Genomic DNA, 14715 nt, shown 5'->3' with positions numbered 1-14715 from the left:
GGCTTCCCCCCCGAGGGGTCCCCGCCTCGAGGCACTCCTTCCTGTCTCTGGCACAGGGACCTGAGTCCTGCTGGAACTGGCTGGAGCCCGGGGCCACTGGCCCTTCCCACCGGGGCTCCCTCCACAACCGTGTGCTGTCTTTGCTTGGCCACCTTCCCAGGACCAACGACTCACCTGCCTTGGTACCCCGACCCTGCTCTTGCCCTGGACGTCCCAAAGCCTCTTCCGAGAGCCTAGCCTGCACACACTTGTCCAGGGCCCCAGGCTGCCTCCGCTCCCGGAGATGAGCTCCGCACGTTATGGGACCCCCCGGCCCCACTCGACGTGCAACCAAAGAGCAGTGCCACTCAGCCACAAGGCCCCGTGACCAGCACTCTCCCCGCCCCCTGCGACCCCGGCCCCGCCCCCAGGACGCCTCCCAGGGGCGCATGTGAACGTGAGGGGCGCGGACGCAGCAGGCTTGCAGGCAGCAGCCCGCTTCATAAGCTCACACGTGATGCTGTCTTCAGTGAGCAGGCACCTCTTTCTTGCAGGTGAAAGACAGTGATGCCAACCACCAGCTAAGTGAAGAGCCAAGCGCCCGACCTGAGCTGAGCACCCATATCGCATTGTGAGCACCCAGGAGAGGCGCCCGCAGCACGACCAGCGCCGGACAGGATCCCACACACCAGTCCCCACAGGAGCCCAGGTGCCCACGCTGCTGGGACAAAAGCACCCTGCACCCCGGGTCCTGGGCTCTCCACCTGGGATGGGGTCCCGGTCCCCTCCGCTCAGGGTGGGGATCCTGTCCTCCTGGCTGTGGTCCCCGGTACACCCCCCACCCCCGGCAACCGCCACACAACTCATTTCTGCTCTTCTTCGCAGAAAGACGCCCGCACTCACAGCCCCTGCCCTCTTCCTGGTTCACTCCTCTGGGGGTCATGACCCCTCGGGCTGCTTTCTTCCCTCCCTTCCGGGGAGCCCCCTGCCTCAGTCTCCCCGCTCTCCCCTGGCCTCGCAACAGCCCCACGCACTGCCGGTGGCAGGTAGACAAGCAGGGCGTCTGGGGGCCCCTGCCCGAGCTCCAGACCCTCTGGCCAGTCCTCCACGCCTGCCGGGCCTCAGATGTGCTGCCCAGCTCCAAGAGCTGTCTTGCCCACACGGGCCCAGCACAGGGCAGAGGTTCAGTGCGGGATGAGAGGAGCCCGACCCTCCAGGCGGGGACCCTGGTTCTGCAGCCGACAGAAGCCTCACCTCTCCCGGGGCGCCCCCTGCCCACCCACTCGCCCACTCTGCCCCAAGACGCCGTGAGAGAGCACCGCCTCCCCGCTGCTGTCAGCGGACACAAGTCTTCCTCTCAGAGCACAGCAAGCGCCACCGCCTTGGGCTGGTGAGGGCGCCGCTCTGCGGCCCCGCCCGCCCCGCCCACTTCCGGCCACAGCGCTGCTCTCAGCCTGGGGGGGGGCGGGGGGGTGGATGCAGCCACTCAAAGAGCTCCCTGCCAGGCAGGGCGCCGCTCTCTCCCTGAAGACCACCGTGTCTCCGGAGAGGAGACCCCAGCAGCCGTTCCGCCTGCTGGGTGGTGCCGAGCCGCGGGCACCTCACCTCTGCAGAGCTCCATGAGCAGCAGGAACTCTGCCTGCCCAGTGTCCGACTCCTCTTTCCCTATCGATGCTGCAGAGCAAAACTGGACAATGTTTGGGTGGCCTGAAAGTTTTTTCTGCACGTGTCTCGTTAAAGGAGAATGTAAGTCTGCATGTTTAAAAACAAATATATACAGGACATTAAGACACTGAAGTCAGAACACCAACTCCAACTAAGGACAATCTGAGCACATGACCACAAAAACAGTGCGGGGAGCAGGTGGGAGGCAGCCAGGAGGACAGGAAGGCACAGGCACAATGCGAGGGAAGGCGCTGCAGGCCCCTGCCCCCCGTCAGCCACACACCTGGCCAGGGGCTGGGTGGGGTAGCAGGTGAGGCTGAAGGAGGCCCCAGGAAGCCCAGCGCAGTGAGGACCCTCAGGCCTGGGGCCGGCAGGCTCACAGCGGACAGAGCTTCGAGATGAAGGGAACAGATGCCAAAAGCAAAGGGCGAGACTCCAGCTCCAGGGGGACGTGTGTGGGAGTGGAGAGCCAGCCAGACAAGCCTGCCGATCCAGGCACCACGCACGGACGCCCAGGGCCCTGCCCTCCGGGAAGGGTGAAGGCACCAAGGGGCTGCTCAGAGAGCAACACGGAGCCCAGGGCGCCAGGGCTGGCAGGGAGCTGAGTGACTCGGGCAGCGCATCAGGTCACTGGGCAAGCGGCAGGGCGGAGGCAGGGAGCTGCCCACCCCCGGCTTGAGGCCTCCTGGCAGGAACGATGCTGTTTTTCCCAATGCTATGAATCTCTTACCATTACTCTGAGGGTAAAGAACAAGGGAGAAAACTCCTTCCTACTAGACACGGGCTACGGGCAAGTCCAATGAAGCACACACAGAGAGGCGTCACGGGGCAGCCGGCAGCCGAGGGCAGCACAGCGGGCGGCGGGCCTCCCCACGGGCTCGCGCTCGGGCTCAGCCCCTGGAAAAGGATACCATGAAACACACTTCCTGAATGATGGCTCTGTTCTTCTCCTCTTCATTGGACAGCAGTCTCTGCAGCGGGAAATAACGGATGAGGGAAGGTTAAGGGCCTTATCGGGTTGCTCTCACTGAGCACACGCAGTGCCTCTTAGGGCTGCCCCCGCCTGACTGCGTGTTAACATCTGACCCACAGAGAAACCTGCCCGGTTAAAGGGCCTCAGAAACGGTTCTCTGTGATCCAAGGATGTAAGGAAAACTAAAAACAGGAGGCTTCTCACCCAACAGGCTGGAGGAAAATGAGAGACATAGGTCTACTTCTGGGCCCCAGAGCCCAAGTGCACGCCCCAGCCCAGCCACACCCCAAGACGGCCACTGCCCCTGCGGCCAAGCAGGCCCCCTGAGCCTCGGGACAGACCTCGAGGCACAGCCAGCAGCCCGCCCAAGAGCCCGGCTCACAGGCACGCTGTGCGTGCGCGACTTTACACCACTGGCTTTCGAACGCCTGGTGTTCCTGGAACCCTTACTTTGGCAGTTCTGATTCCCCTCCCTGGCCGCCCCAAAGCTGAAACCCACAGCTTTCAAGTCCTCTAAGACTGCAGAAGAATCAACTGTAACAAGTAGACACAGACTGTAAAGAAGGGACATAAACCACAGGGGCGGGGACAAGCCTCCGCAGACAGTGTCACTTGAGACTCCCTTCCTTTGGAACACGGGGAGACCCGCGAAGCCTTAGTCCCCCTATTACCTTCAATGCATACTCTCTGCCACTTCCCAGATCTTGAGCTTCATACACAAACGCAAACCCTCCTAAAAACGAGAAAAATATGTATCAGTTTTATTTAACATCTAGCTTCAAAAATACCTTGACTGAGAGAGGTACAAACTGGACTGTGGCCAGGAGTCTGTGTTCCGCCGTGACGGTAGCCCTGGTCCACGTGACCACCTTCCACACACCCTGTTCACAGGCAGAGACCAGGGCAGGAAAATCAACACAATCAATGCCAGTTCTCTGGAAACAAGTGACTCGTACCACACACAAACGTGGATGACAGGATTCCTGACAGATCGTTAATGCTACGGAAAACAAAATGTTAGCAAATCAAACCCAACAATTATAAAAAGGCTAATACATCACAACTAAGTAAAGCTGGTTTAATCAATGTAATTCGATTATTTTTAGTTTGACTTCTTAGCCTTTTCTAGCGTCCTACGGTGGAAAATTTCACCATGAAAGTTAAAACCCTCAGCAAACGGGAACAGAAGGACAGTTGCTCAGCCTGATGAAGGCATCTCTGGAAGCCCCTCCACGAACACCACACTCGGGGGACGCCTGACGCTTCCCTCTAAGAAGACCAGGGCAAGGCAGGCATCAGGCCTGCTCTCACCACTGCCGTTCAGCATCACGCTGGAAGCGCTGGCCAGTGCAATCAGGCAAGAAAAGAAATAAAAGGCATCCAGACTGAAAGGAGACAACAAGCAACATGCCTGTCTATGTAGACAAGCCGATCCCCACTTCTTCAAGCTGCTACCAGCAATAAACGAGCTCAGGAAGGCTGTGGGACGTAAGAGCAACGTACAGAAAATCAACCATCTTGACAAACCCCACATCAGGCAAGCAGTGTGACCGATAAATGACAAACGTGATAAATGGACTTCATTAAAGATGGTTTTTACTGATTTTTGGAAACACTGTTGAGAGCTTGAAAAGACAAGTCCCTAACTGTACCTCGCAAATCACCCATCTGGCAAAGGACCTCTATCCAGAAAATATACAGAAAATCCAAAGTTCAGTTCAACAACATTTTAAGGGGCAAAATATGCAAAAAGACACTCAACCAAGATAAATAGATGGCAAGTAACCACAAGAAAAAATGTCATTCCAGGGATATGCATATTTAAACGACAAGGATACTACTATACACCTATTAGAACATCTAAAAATTTTAAAACCGACCTACCAAATATTGATTGAGGTGTGGAGCAACTGCACGCTTATACACTGCCCACAGGAATTCAGAATGGTATCATCATTCTGGAAGACAGTTTGGAGAGTTCTTCAAAAGCTAAACACACACCAACTCCAGGAAAAATAAGGGCACACGTCCTCACAAAGACTCGTACAAGCATGCTCATAGCAGCCCCAGCGGGAACAAGCCGTGTCCGTCAAGGGCGAGCGGGTGGAGCGGCCGTCCTCACGTGGCGGGACGCACTGCTGCAGCCGCGCTGAGGAGCAGCAGGCGGGAGAGGCGCGCGCACGCGGCTCCAGTCACGGGAGGCCGAGGGGCCAGAGCACCCGCAGCAACAGAAAGCAGATGAGCCCGGGAGCAAGGAGGAAACCGTGGGGGCGACGGCTTTGTTCACCACCTCCACAGCGACAGCTGCAGACACACACACACACACGTGAACACACAGGTGGAACATACTTACAGTGGTTCCACATATATGCAGTCACTGTCATTTTCATTTCCACACAGCTGTTAAAACGTTACATGAGTCCACATAAAACCAGATGAGAAGAAACAAACGAAAAGGCAGAAAACAGAAGCAGACGACAGACGGCTCCACCGGCGAATTCAGAGCAACAAGTGCGTGAGGGGAGGACAGCCGCCTCATGCGGAGCCTGTGCTGAGAGGGGAGGGCAGTTCCCAGAGTCTTTTTTGAGGCAGAGAGAACAATGAGCACGCGATTACGGATCAGAATCACTCACTAGCACAGGGATCAGAGACCAGGAAGCACCAGGAGTGATTCTGGCAGTGCGCAGTAAGGGCAGCACGCCAGGGCCACCCAGGCGCGCAAGGCTCACAGTCACCGGGAACCACTATAGACAGGGAGGGCGGGTCACCTCGACAGACACCGAGAAAGCTTCTGCCCACGGGCAGAGCCCCGTCATAATCCTTCAAAAGAGCAAAATTTTAAAGTGGTCATCAAACTAGGAACTGAAGCAGAAACTTCTTCAACCTAAGAAATGGCAACCACGAAAAACTAACAGCTAACTCAAGACTTAAAGGTCCTCTCAGATCAAGAACAAGCAAGGATTTCTGCTGCTCTCAGAGCTGCAATGCAACAGTGTATCAGCAAGCCCGACAGTGCAGGACACTGGGAGGACACAGAGCTGGGAGGACACAAGAGCTGGGAGGACACAGAGCTGGGAGGACACCGAGCGGAAGCACTAACGCTGCCTTCACCTGCAGACGGCGAGGCCACACAGCAGCGCTCCTAAGGGCTCCGCCAGAAACGTCCAGGACAGAAGGGCGGCCTCCGCGGGGCTAGCGGATCCTCGGGGCCGCCCACCGCGCCTCCGCAGCCAGCAGGCCCACGACTGCCCGGGGCCACGGCCTGGCCACAGCCCCGCAGGGCCTGGCCCGACGGCCCTCGCCTCGCTCCTGACTCGCCCCCACGCCCCGACCCCGCTCCTCCTCCCCAGCATTCTCTGACACCTGACTCTATCTGCACGCTTGTTCCCTGTCTCTCCCACTAGGCCATGAGCGCGAAGCAGAAACACCGTCCGAGCTGTCCGCACTTCCGTCACAGGCACCCAGGACGGTGTCTGGCACAGCGGGAACCAGAACGGTGTTCTGAGCTAACCAGCAGGTCACAACGACAAACTCTTCAGAGATGAAAGCACAGCCACTTACAACTGACACCCACAGCAAGATCCCGCGCTGTCTGAACACAGCGCAGGCAGAGGAAGCGCAAAGGTGAGCAGGAAGGACTCGCCCTAGCTCACAGCGGGGGCTGCCTCCAGAGAGACGAGGAGACGCAGCGGGCCAGCGGAACCTCGCGTCTGCGGTGCTCCACCGTCAGGAAAAGCTCGGGAACCAAAGATGACCTTTTTAAAGTTGGCGGTGGTTTAGTTAAGTCGTGTCCGACTCTTTGAACCCCATAAGCTGTAGCCCACTAGGGTCCTCTGTCCATGGGATTCTCCAGGCAAGAATACTGGAGTGGGTTGCCATTTCCTTCTCCAGGGGATCTTTCCCACCGAGTAATCGAACCCTGGTCTCCCGCATGGCAGGCAGATTCTTTATCAACTGAGCTACGAGGGAATCCATTTTCAAAGTTCAGTTCAGTTCAGTCACTCAGTCGTGTCCGACTCTTTGCAACCCCATGAATCGCAGCACGCCAGGCCTCCCCGTCCATCACCAAATCCCAGAGTTCACTCAGACTCACGTCCATCGAGTCGGTGATGCCATCCAGCCATCTCATCCTGGGTCGTCCCCTTCTCCTGCCCCCAATCCCTCCCAGCATCAGAGTCTTTTCCAGTGAGTCAACTCTTCGCATGAGGTGGCCAAAGTACTGGAGCTTCAGCTTCAGCATCAGTCCTTCCAAAGAACACCCAGGGCTGATCTCCTTGCAGTCCAAGGGACTCTCAAGAGTCTTCTCCAACACCACAGTGCAAACGCATCAATTCTTCGGCGCTCAGCCTTCTTCACAGTCCAACTCTCACATCCATACATGACCACTGGAAAAACCATCGCCTTGACTAGACGGAACTTAGTCAGCAACGTAATGTCTCTGCTTTTGAATATGCTATCTAGGTTGGTCATAACTTTTCTTCCAAAGAGTAAGCGTCTTTTAATTTCATGGCTGCAGCCACCATCTGCAGTGATTTTGGAGCCCAAAAAGTGAAGTCTGACGCTGTTCCCACGGTTTCCCCATCTGTTTCCCAGGGAGGGGTGGGACCTGATGCCAGGATCCCCGTTCCTGAATGCTGGCTTTAGGCCGGCTCCCCGCCCCCCCCTCGCTTTCTCCTGGAGAGCGGGGACAAAGGTGTCTGTTCTGCTGTTGGCCTTTCTACTTTTCTGCATTTAAAATTTTTTCCTAACCAAAAACCAATTTCGAATTTCGTATAGCTGCAGTAACGCAGACTGTGGTGCTGGTGGGCGGGCAGACTGTGGATCAATGGAGCAAAAGAGAAAAGCGCTGGAAACAGAACCACACAAACCACCCAAGTTGCAAAAGCAGCTTCAGAAGGATGGTGTTTTCAACTGGAAAATACTTCAGGCAAAATAAAGAACTTCAGCCTAAACCTTACACGGTAACTCAAGCATACAAGTGTCAAACCATGAGACGGCACAGGAGAGAATCCTGGCGATGCACAGCTCAGCAAAGTTTTCAGACCAGGCAGCGACAGCAGGACTCAGGAACAAAAAGCGACAGGATAGACTCCATCAAAGTTAGAGCCTTGGATCCACAACAGACCCTGTTCAGAGGCCTGAACAGACCCTGTTCTCAGCAGCCTGAGAGGAACCACTTGGCTACCACCCTGGACAGAGGACTCGAGAAGCGCTCACAATTCAACGGTGAGAGATGACTGGAAAAGAGGCAGAGGACACAGAGGCGCTCCACCTGTGAGGGCGGGCAGGCGGAAATGAGCAAAGCAGGAGTGTTTAGGGAAACGCAGACCAAAGCCTCAATGAGACATCACCACACACCTGCCAGAATGACCACCAAACACAGCACAAAACGCTGGCAGGGACGCAGAGAATCTGACCCCTTTTTGCAGCAGACTCAACTGTGTCCCCCAGAAGTCACAAGCTGAAGCCCTAACCCCAACGGGGCTGGATCTGGAGACAGGGTGTGCGGGTGACGTTCAATGAGGTCAGAAGGTGGGGCCCGGATGAAACAGGACTGGGGTCCTCAGAGTAAAGGGAGCGAGAACAGCCAAGGGGAGAGAGCTCCTAGGCGCCCACCCGCTCCCTGACCTCAGGCTGCAGCCTGCGGCCGGCGCAGCAGCCGAGCACGAGCAGGAGCCCCTCCGCCGACGGGCGAGCGCAGCCAGCACGGAGCTCTACAGACAGGCGGGCAGCTCTCTAAAAACACGGTGCCAACTGCCTCGTGACCAACACCTGTGCACTTATTCCAGAAAGATGAACACAGCCATACAATGACCTGCACGTGGGTGCTTACAGCAGCTTTATTTCAGACAAAAAACCTGCAAACAACCCAGATGTCCTTCAGTGGGTGAAAAGTGGAGCAAACTAGGGTGTCTCCACACCATGGACTGCTCTGCAGAGACAAAAGAAAGTTAGGGCACAGGCACGCGGATGGTCCCCAGAGAATCATGCGGGGTGAGAGAAGCCAATTCTGAGCGGTTCCACGGGACCCCATTCACACAGAATTCTTCAGAGCACAAAGGACGGGGGGGGGCAGGCTGCTGCTCTCTGGGGGTGCACAGGGATCCCCATGGGGATGGACACTGCGAATCCCGCCTGGAGCCACGGTCTTTCTAGACACCGGCACCAGGCAGTGCGCCCAGGCCTGTCTGCGTCTCCTCTCCTGGCTCCACGCAAGCCTGCAGCGACCTCAGGGGAAAAGTGTCTAAAACACAGGGGCGCCAGCACGTAAGACACAGAGAGGGGTGCCGGCTGGGTATGTTCTGGATGGAGCACAAGCTGGAATCAAGATTGCCGGGAGAAGTATCAATCACCTCAGATATGCAGACGACACCACCTTCATGGCAGAAAGTGAAGAGGAACTAAAAAGCCTCTTGATGAAGGTGAAAAAGGAGAGTGAAAAGCCTGGCTTAAAGCTCAACATTCAGAAAACGAAGATCATGGCATCTGGTCCCACCCCTTCATGGCAAATAAATGGGGAAACAGTGGAAACCGTGAAAGACTACTTTTTGGGCTCCAAAATCACTGCAGTTGCTGACTACAGCCATGAAATTAAAAGACGCTTCCTCTTTGGGAAAAGAGCTACGACCAACCTAGACAGCATATTAAAAAACAGAGACATTACTTTGCTGACCAAGCTTCACCTAGTCAAACCGATGGTTTTTCCAGTGGTCATGCACGGATGTGAGAGTTGGACTGTAAAGAAAGTAAGTGCCGAAGAATTGATGCTTTTGAACTGTGGTGCTGGAGAAGACCCTTCAGAGTCCCTTGGACTGCAAGGAGTTCCAACAAGTCAATCCTGAAGATCAGTCCTGAATATTTACTGGAAGGACTGATGCTGAGCTGAAGCTCCAACACTCTGGCCACCTGATGTGAAGAACTGCCTCACTAGAAAAGACCCTGATGCTGGGAAAGATGGGAGGTAGGAAGAGAAGGGGACGACAGAGGATGAGATGGCTGGATGGCATCACCGACTCAACAGACATGAGTCTGAGTAAGCTCCAGGAGTTGGTGATAGACAGGGAGGCCTGGCGTGCTGCAGTCCATGGGGTCACAAAGAGTTGGATACGACTGAGCGACTGAACTGATATTCTGCAATCAGCGAACGGCTCACCTTCTCTTCCCCAAACATGTGTGTGTCTCTGTGTGTGTGTGTGTTCTATAAAAACCAGACTTGGATCCACAACAGATACTCCCAGGTTTATCTGTGAGTAGTCATGAAATTCTCATTATACCACAGTTAGAAAAAAATACTCCCACAACCCCTGCCCCCCAAAAAAAGTAGAAAAAAGGTTTTAAGAAACGTTTTACACACAAAAAAAGATACACAAGTGGCTAATTAATGGGTGAAAAAATGTTCAACATAGTACCCTGGAGAAATGCAGACTCAGCCGCTGCACGCCCTGGAGCACGGGAACAATCGGGACAGGCGTGCGCTGGGGAGGCTGTGGGGCAGGAGGCGGCAAAGCCCCAGCGGAGGGCGTCTGGCCGTTTCATGCAAAGTCAACCCTCTGTCCGGTTAGAAGCCCACAGGCCACTCCCGGGCATTGTGCCTGAGAGAAAGGAGGACACGTGCTCGCGCGCACACGGTGCACACCCCCTCACGAGTTTTATTCACAGGAGCCCCAAGCGGGAAGACACACCAAGGCCCACAGCAGGAGAGGGGCCCAAGCTCCAGGCTCGCCCGGCCACCCGAGCGCACCCAGCCGCCACGGCCCAGGCCCAGAGGCCGCAGCCACCTGCACCGCCCGCTCTGCGGGGGCCGCCGGCTTCCTCCATCCACTGGAGCCTCAGGCTCCCCTGCCGCTGGGCATCCTGCCGCCTACGCCAACTGTCTTGCTGTATCTCGCTGTTCACTGAACCCAGGACAGGCGAGGTGCGAGCAGGGAAGCTGGAAGAGAAGTCCAGGAGCGGCAGGAACAGGACGCACGTTCGCTCTCTCCAGGCTGCCCCAGTGCAGACCAAGGACTCCTCAGGCGGGGCTTGCACACGCCTATAGACCAGAAGTGACCCGTGGCCGAATGGGCACAGCATGGCGCGTGTATCGTTGAGGCGTGAGCACCTCTGTACCTGATCCCGGCTGCTGTATAACCATATGTTTACAAAACGTGGGGCGAGAGGCTGACCCCACCATCCTGGCTAAGTTGCTCTTTCCCTACACCAGCTAAAATGAGGAGGCTGGGGGCGGCTCAAGTCCAGCAGGGCCTCCGTGGCGGCAGGTGGCCATCCCTCCCACAGCGCAGGGTCACAGACAGGAGCCAGGGGAGGTGGGGCCCGCTGGCAGGACAGCAAGCCCCAGGCCGGGTGGCACCGCACATGGGAAGCAGGCCAGGCGACCCTGACACACTTTCTCAGCACTGCTGCAGAGAAGCAGACTCTCCCATGGCGTGGAAGTCCAGGAGCCCCACTACACACACGCTCATCACCCTCCTGCAGGGACAGGCACGCTCACGCAGACAGGGCCCTGGAGGGGAGCAGGCCCAGACAGCAGGAGGAGGAGCGCGCCTCCCCGCAGAGTCCCACCCAGGGTGACCTCCCCGGGCCCCCAGGCGCCCGCAGACGGTGCTGGGGACGGACCGCAGGCCTCGCGGCGCGGCGGCCTCTGCACTGGGCTCCCAGCCGGCCCCCAGCGGCCCCGCGCCAGCAGCTGCTTTTACAAGGGTTCCCTCTGGACACCACTTCCGGCAGGACTCACCTGAGACGGACCCATGCCTTCCATCGGACCAAAGCCTCTCGTGGGCTCCCGCCCGACTCCACCGGCACCCCTGGTGGCCTGGTGAGCTCCCAACAGCCCTGAGCTCAGCACCACCATGACCACCGCCACGCAGCCAGGACCCCACAAGTGCTGCTGTGGGGTCACTACTGTTCTATGCTGGGCACTATTGCCACGATTAAAGGCTGACCTTAAAGCCACCAGCATGCCAGGGGTAGCGCCAGCTAAGAGGGACACGAGACGGGGGCCACTGTGTCCTGAGGGCCACAAGAGGCCACCTGAGCCCACAGCCCTGCGGTGGAGACCTGGCTGTGTGCTCTGTGGTGTCTAGGGAAGAAACATCCACTAGGAACCCTCCCTGGCAGAGAAGGGTCTCCGCACTCAGGCCTCCAGCTCCAGGGTCAAGGGCAAAGACAGAGGGCTGACAAGATCCCAACGCTCAAGCGAGAGACACCAGAACTCCAAGACCGGTGAGCCGTGGGGCTCAGGGCTCACCCACGCTTCCCACGTGGAAAGGGGGGTCCACAGGGGCTGCCACAGCCCCATGGCCCCCGACAAGCCCCCCAGGCACCAGGTGGCGGGGCCCTGCAGAAGAGGGCCCAGTCCTCTCCTCCATCACACCCGCCCCCGTGCCCTCCTGCAGTCAGGACAGGCCCCATGGACGCCCCTCGGCCGCGCGGCGGCGCCCGACGCCCCTGCCGCCGCGGACGCCCCTGCCGCCGCGGACGCCCTGCCGCCGTGGATGCCCGTCGGCCGCGCGGCAGCGCGGCGGCGCCCGACGCCCCTGCCGCCGCGGGGTGCCAGTGTGTCAGGCGCTCTGTCGTGTTCGGCCCTTTGCGACCCCAAGGACTACAGCTCACCAGGCTCCTCTGTCACGGAATTCTCCAGGCAAGAACACTGGAGTGGACTGCCACTCCCTCCTCCAGGGGATCTTCCAGACCCAGGGATCAAACCTGGGTCTCCTGCACTGGGGGCAGATTCTTTACCGTCTGAGCCACCAGGGAAGCCCGTTTGTTCTTAAAAAGTGAAAATTTAGAACAAACTCTGAAAAGCTATCTAGCTCCATAGTTCTACCCAACAACCCATTTCAGGCTATAAATTGCAAAAAGTTATGAAAACCAACGCTTTCTCCCTAAATCATTTGAGAGCAAAACCTGATGAGAAACTCAGCTAGGGCAACCCTGACATTAACTGATATGGGGCTATCTGAAGACCTAGTTATACACCAGCTTACCTGGTGGCTCAGAGGGCAAAGCGTCTGCCCGCAATGTGGGAGGCCTGGGTTCGATCCCTGGGTCAAGAAGATCCCCTGGAGAAGGCAAGGGCTACCCACTCCAGTGCTCTTGCCTGGAGAATCATTTGAGAGCAAAACCTGGCGAGAGACTCAGCTGGGGCAACCCTGACATGAACTGATACGGGGCTATTTGAAGACCTAATTACCCCACAATGAGAATACTTACTTAATTACAGGAGTATTAAGTATTAGTACATTTGATGATGTGACTGTTTCCCAACTCTCAGCGGTGTATCCCAGGACCCACAGGCTACACTCTACCTTTCTAAAACCTGAAAAATTCTGCAACTGTCCACATAGATGCCCAGGAGTTTTGAGCCGCCCTTCCCCGTGTTTATAGAAGCAGCCCACAGCCCACGTCCTCAAGCTGCTATTTTACATGAAGAACTTACAAAGGTTTCCTACTGGCCCAGTTCAGAAACAGCTGCACGAGCTCCACAAGCCCTAGGCTACCACTTCAGTTTACGGGCAGGAAATCTACGGCTCCTGACCTCCTGGGGGAACGAAGGAGCAGGTCTGCACAGCCAGGGCGGGCACTCGCTCTCGCTGGTCTTCATCCTCGGGTGAAGCCACTGGCAGGAGCTTCCTGTCTCCCTGAGCCACCTCCCCTACCCCCTCCAGCCCCCACTCCTCCGCCAGCCCTGCAGCTGAGCCCACTGTCTACCCACCAGGGGACCCCCTGCACTTTGCTGACCTCCAGTCATCAGAGCGCCTGTGTCTCACCTGAACTTCCACAAAGTAGAAACCACGTACTGTGCACTGTGAATTTCTTAAAGAATCAAAACACTTGCCTGGTATTTTCAGAATAAACGAACTGATGGGGCGGTGGGGGGGGCGGGCGGGGGACACTTCTCATTACTAGATACACTGGCCTCCTCTTCGGAAAGAGCCTGAGGCTTTCTCACCCAGTCACACCCAAAATGTTTCTGACAGTGGAGAAAAAATGTGTGGTGGTGCTCTGGCCTTAGCACCACCTGAGGACTTTAGGAAGGAGGGCCCCAGAACAGTCAGCACTGCCCAGCTCAAACTGAGCACAGCTGGCAGCGAGAGTGCGAAATCAGGGGGGTACCTCAGGCTTCAGCACCGGCCCCACAGCCACGCCTTCAGCTGCCGAGTGCCACGGCTAGGGGAATCTGCCGGGCCAGACAAAGGAGCAAGATCTGGCGCAGCCCTGCTGCGCCAACAGGCGTGAGCAGCTCTGCGTGAAGTAACGAGGGCATTCAGGAAGCCAGAGAGGGCACGCGGAAGTACCAAAGACGGCCCTGCCCGGCCTGCCAAGCAAGGTCCGCAGCGGTCACACCTGTCGGCTCGTCCTGCGGAAACTCGCCTGGGGACTCAGACGCAGGTCGGGGAAAGGCACGCTCAGGGGCGAAGAGGCAGCGCGGCTAGCGGGCGCCGCACCGTGTGTCCCCGCACCTGGGGAGGCCAGGGCCACGGCCACCCACGCCCGAGCCCCTGTCAGCCAGGCGGCCGGCCCTGCGTCCGCCCACCCGCCGTGGCCCTCGGAGCGAGAGGGGCCACGGCTTCGCCTGCGCCCGCCGCACCGCCCGCCTGCAGACTCCAGCCTCCAGCCGCGTGGAGCCCCGCCCGCCGGGCCAGCCTCCGCCCGGGCCGGGGGTGGCCCGCACCCGCCGGCACGGCCGCCAGGGCCCGGCCTGGCCCCGAGCCTCCCTCACGGAAGTGCCCGACCCGCGGCCGGCCTCGTCCCCCGCAGTCGCCGCCCGGCCGGCCGCGGCCGCCCTCACCTTCGGCCAGGACCCGGCGCACCCGCAGCCGCAGCTCGCCCATCTCCACCGTCTGCCCCACGAAGTCCGTCTGGTCGCGGGCGGCCGCGCCCCCCAGGGAGCCCGGGCCCGCCAGGAAGTCGAGCGCGGACTGCAGCAGCGACATGGCGGCGGCCCGCGGCGGGCGCCGGCCCGAGGGCTCGGGGTCCGCGCGCGTCCGGGTCCGCTCGGCAACCGCCGCTCGCGAGCCGCACCAGCTTCCGCCCGACGCCGCGACGCAGGCGCGGGGGGCGCGACCCGCCCGGAAGAGCGCCGGCGCCGCACTTCC

The 14715-nt window shown here is 58.4% G+C and overlaps 1 protein-coding gene across 3 annotated transcripts in view; it reads right to left on the bottom strand.

The window, feature by feature from the left end:
- GAK (cyclin G associated kinase) overlaps window positions 1-14666 on the bottom strand; it is a 49418-nt gene extending 34752 nt beyond the window's left edge. For 2 of the 3 annotated variants that reach the window (XM_018044353.1, XM_018044354.1), the window contains exons 1-4: window positions 14409-14666; window positions 3289-3350; window positions 2556-2615; window positions 1585-1699 (exon numbers count right to left, since the gene is read on the bottom strand). In XM_018044353.1, coding sequence (XP_017899842.1) covers window positions 1585-1699; window positions 2556-2615; window positions 3289-3350; window positions 14409-14553 — 382 coding nt within the window. In that variant the 5' untranslated portion in view covers window positions 14554-14666. Of the gene's footprint in view, window positions 1-1584; window positions 1732-2374; window positions 2616-3288; window positions 3351-14408 lie in introns of all 3 variants that reach the window. The other variant, XM_018044356.1, reaches the window with a different exon arrangement.
- Window positions 14667-14715: the final 49 nt, after the last annotated feature.

This window comes from Capra hircus, unplaced genomic scaffold, assembly GCF_001704415.2.
Source record: "Capra hircus breed San Clemente unplaced genomic scaffold, ASM170441v1, whole genome shotgun sequence".
Taxonomy (NCBI): domain Eukaryota; kingdom Metazoa; phylum Chordata; class Mammalia; order Artiodactyla; family Bovidae; genus Capra; species Capra hircus.
Note: the sequence above shows the minus strand (reverse complement) of the source record. Positions and strands in the feature narration are given on the sequence as shown.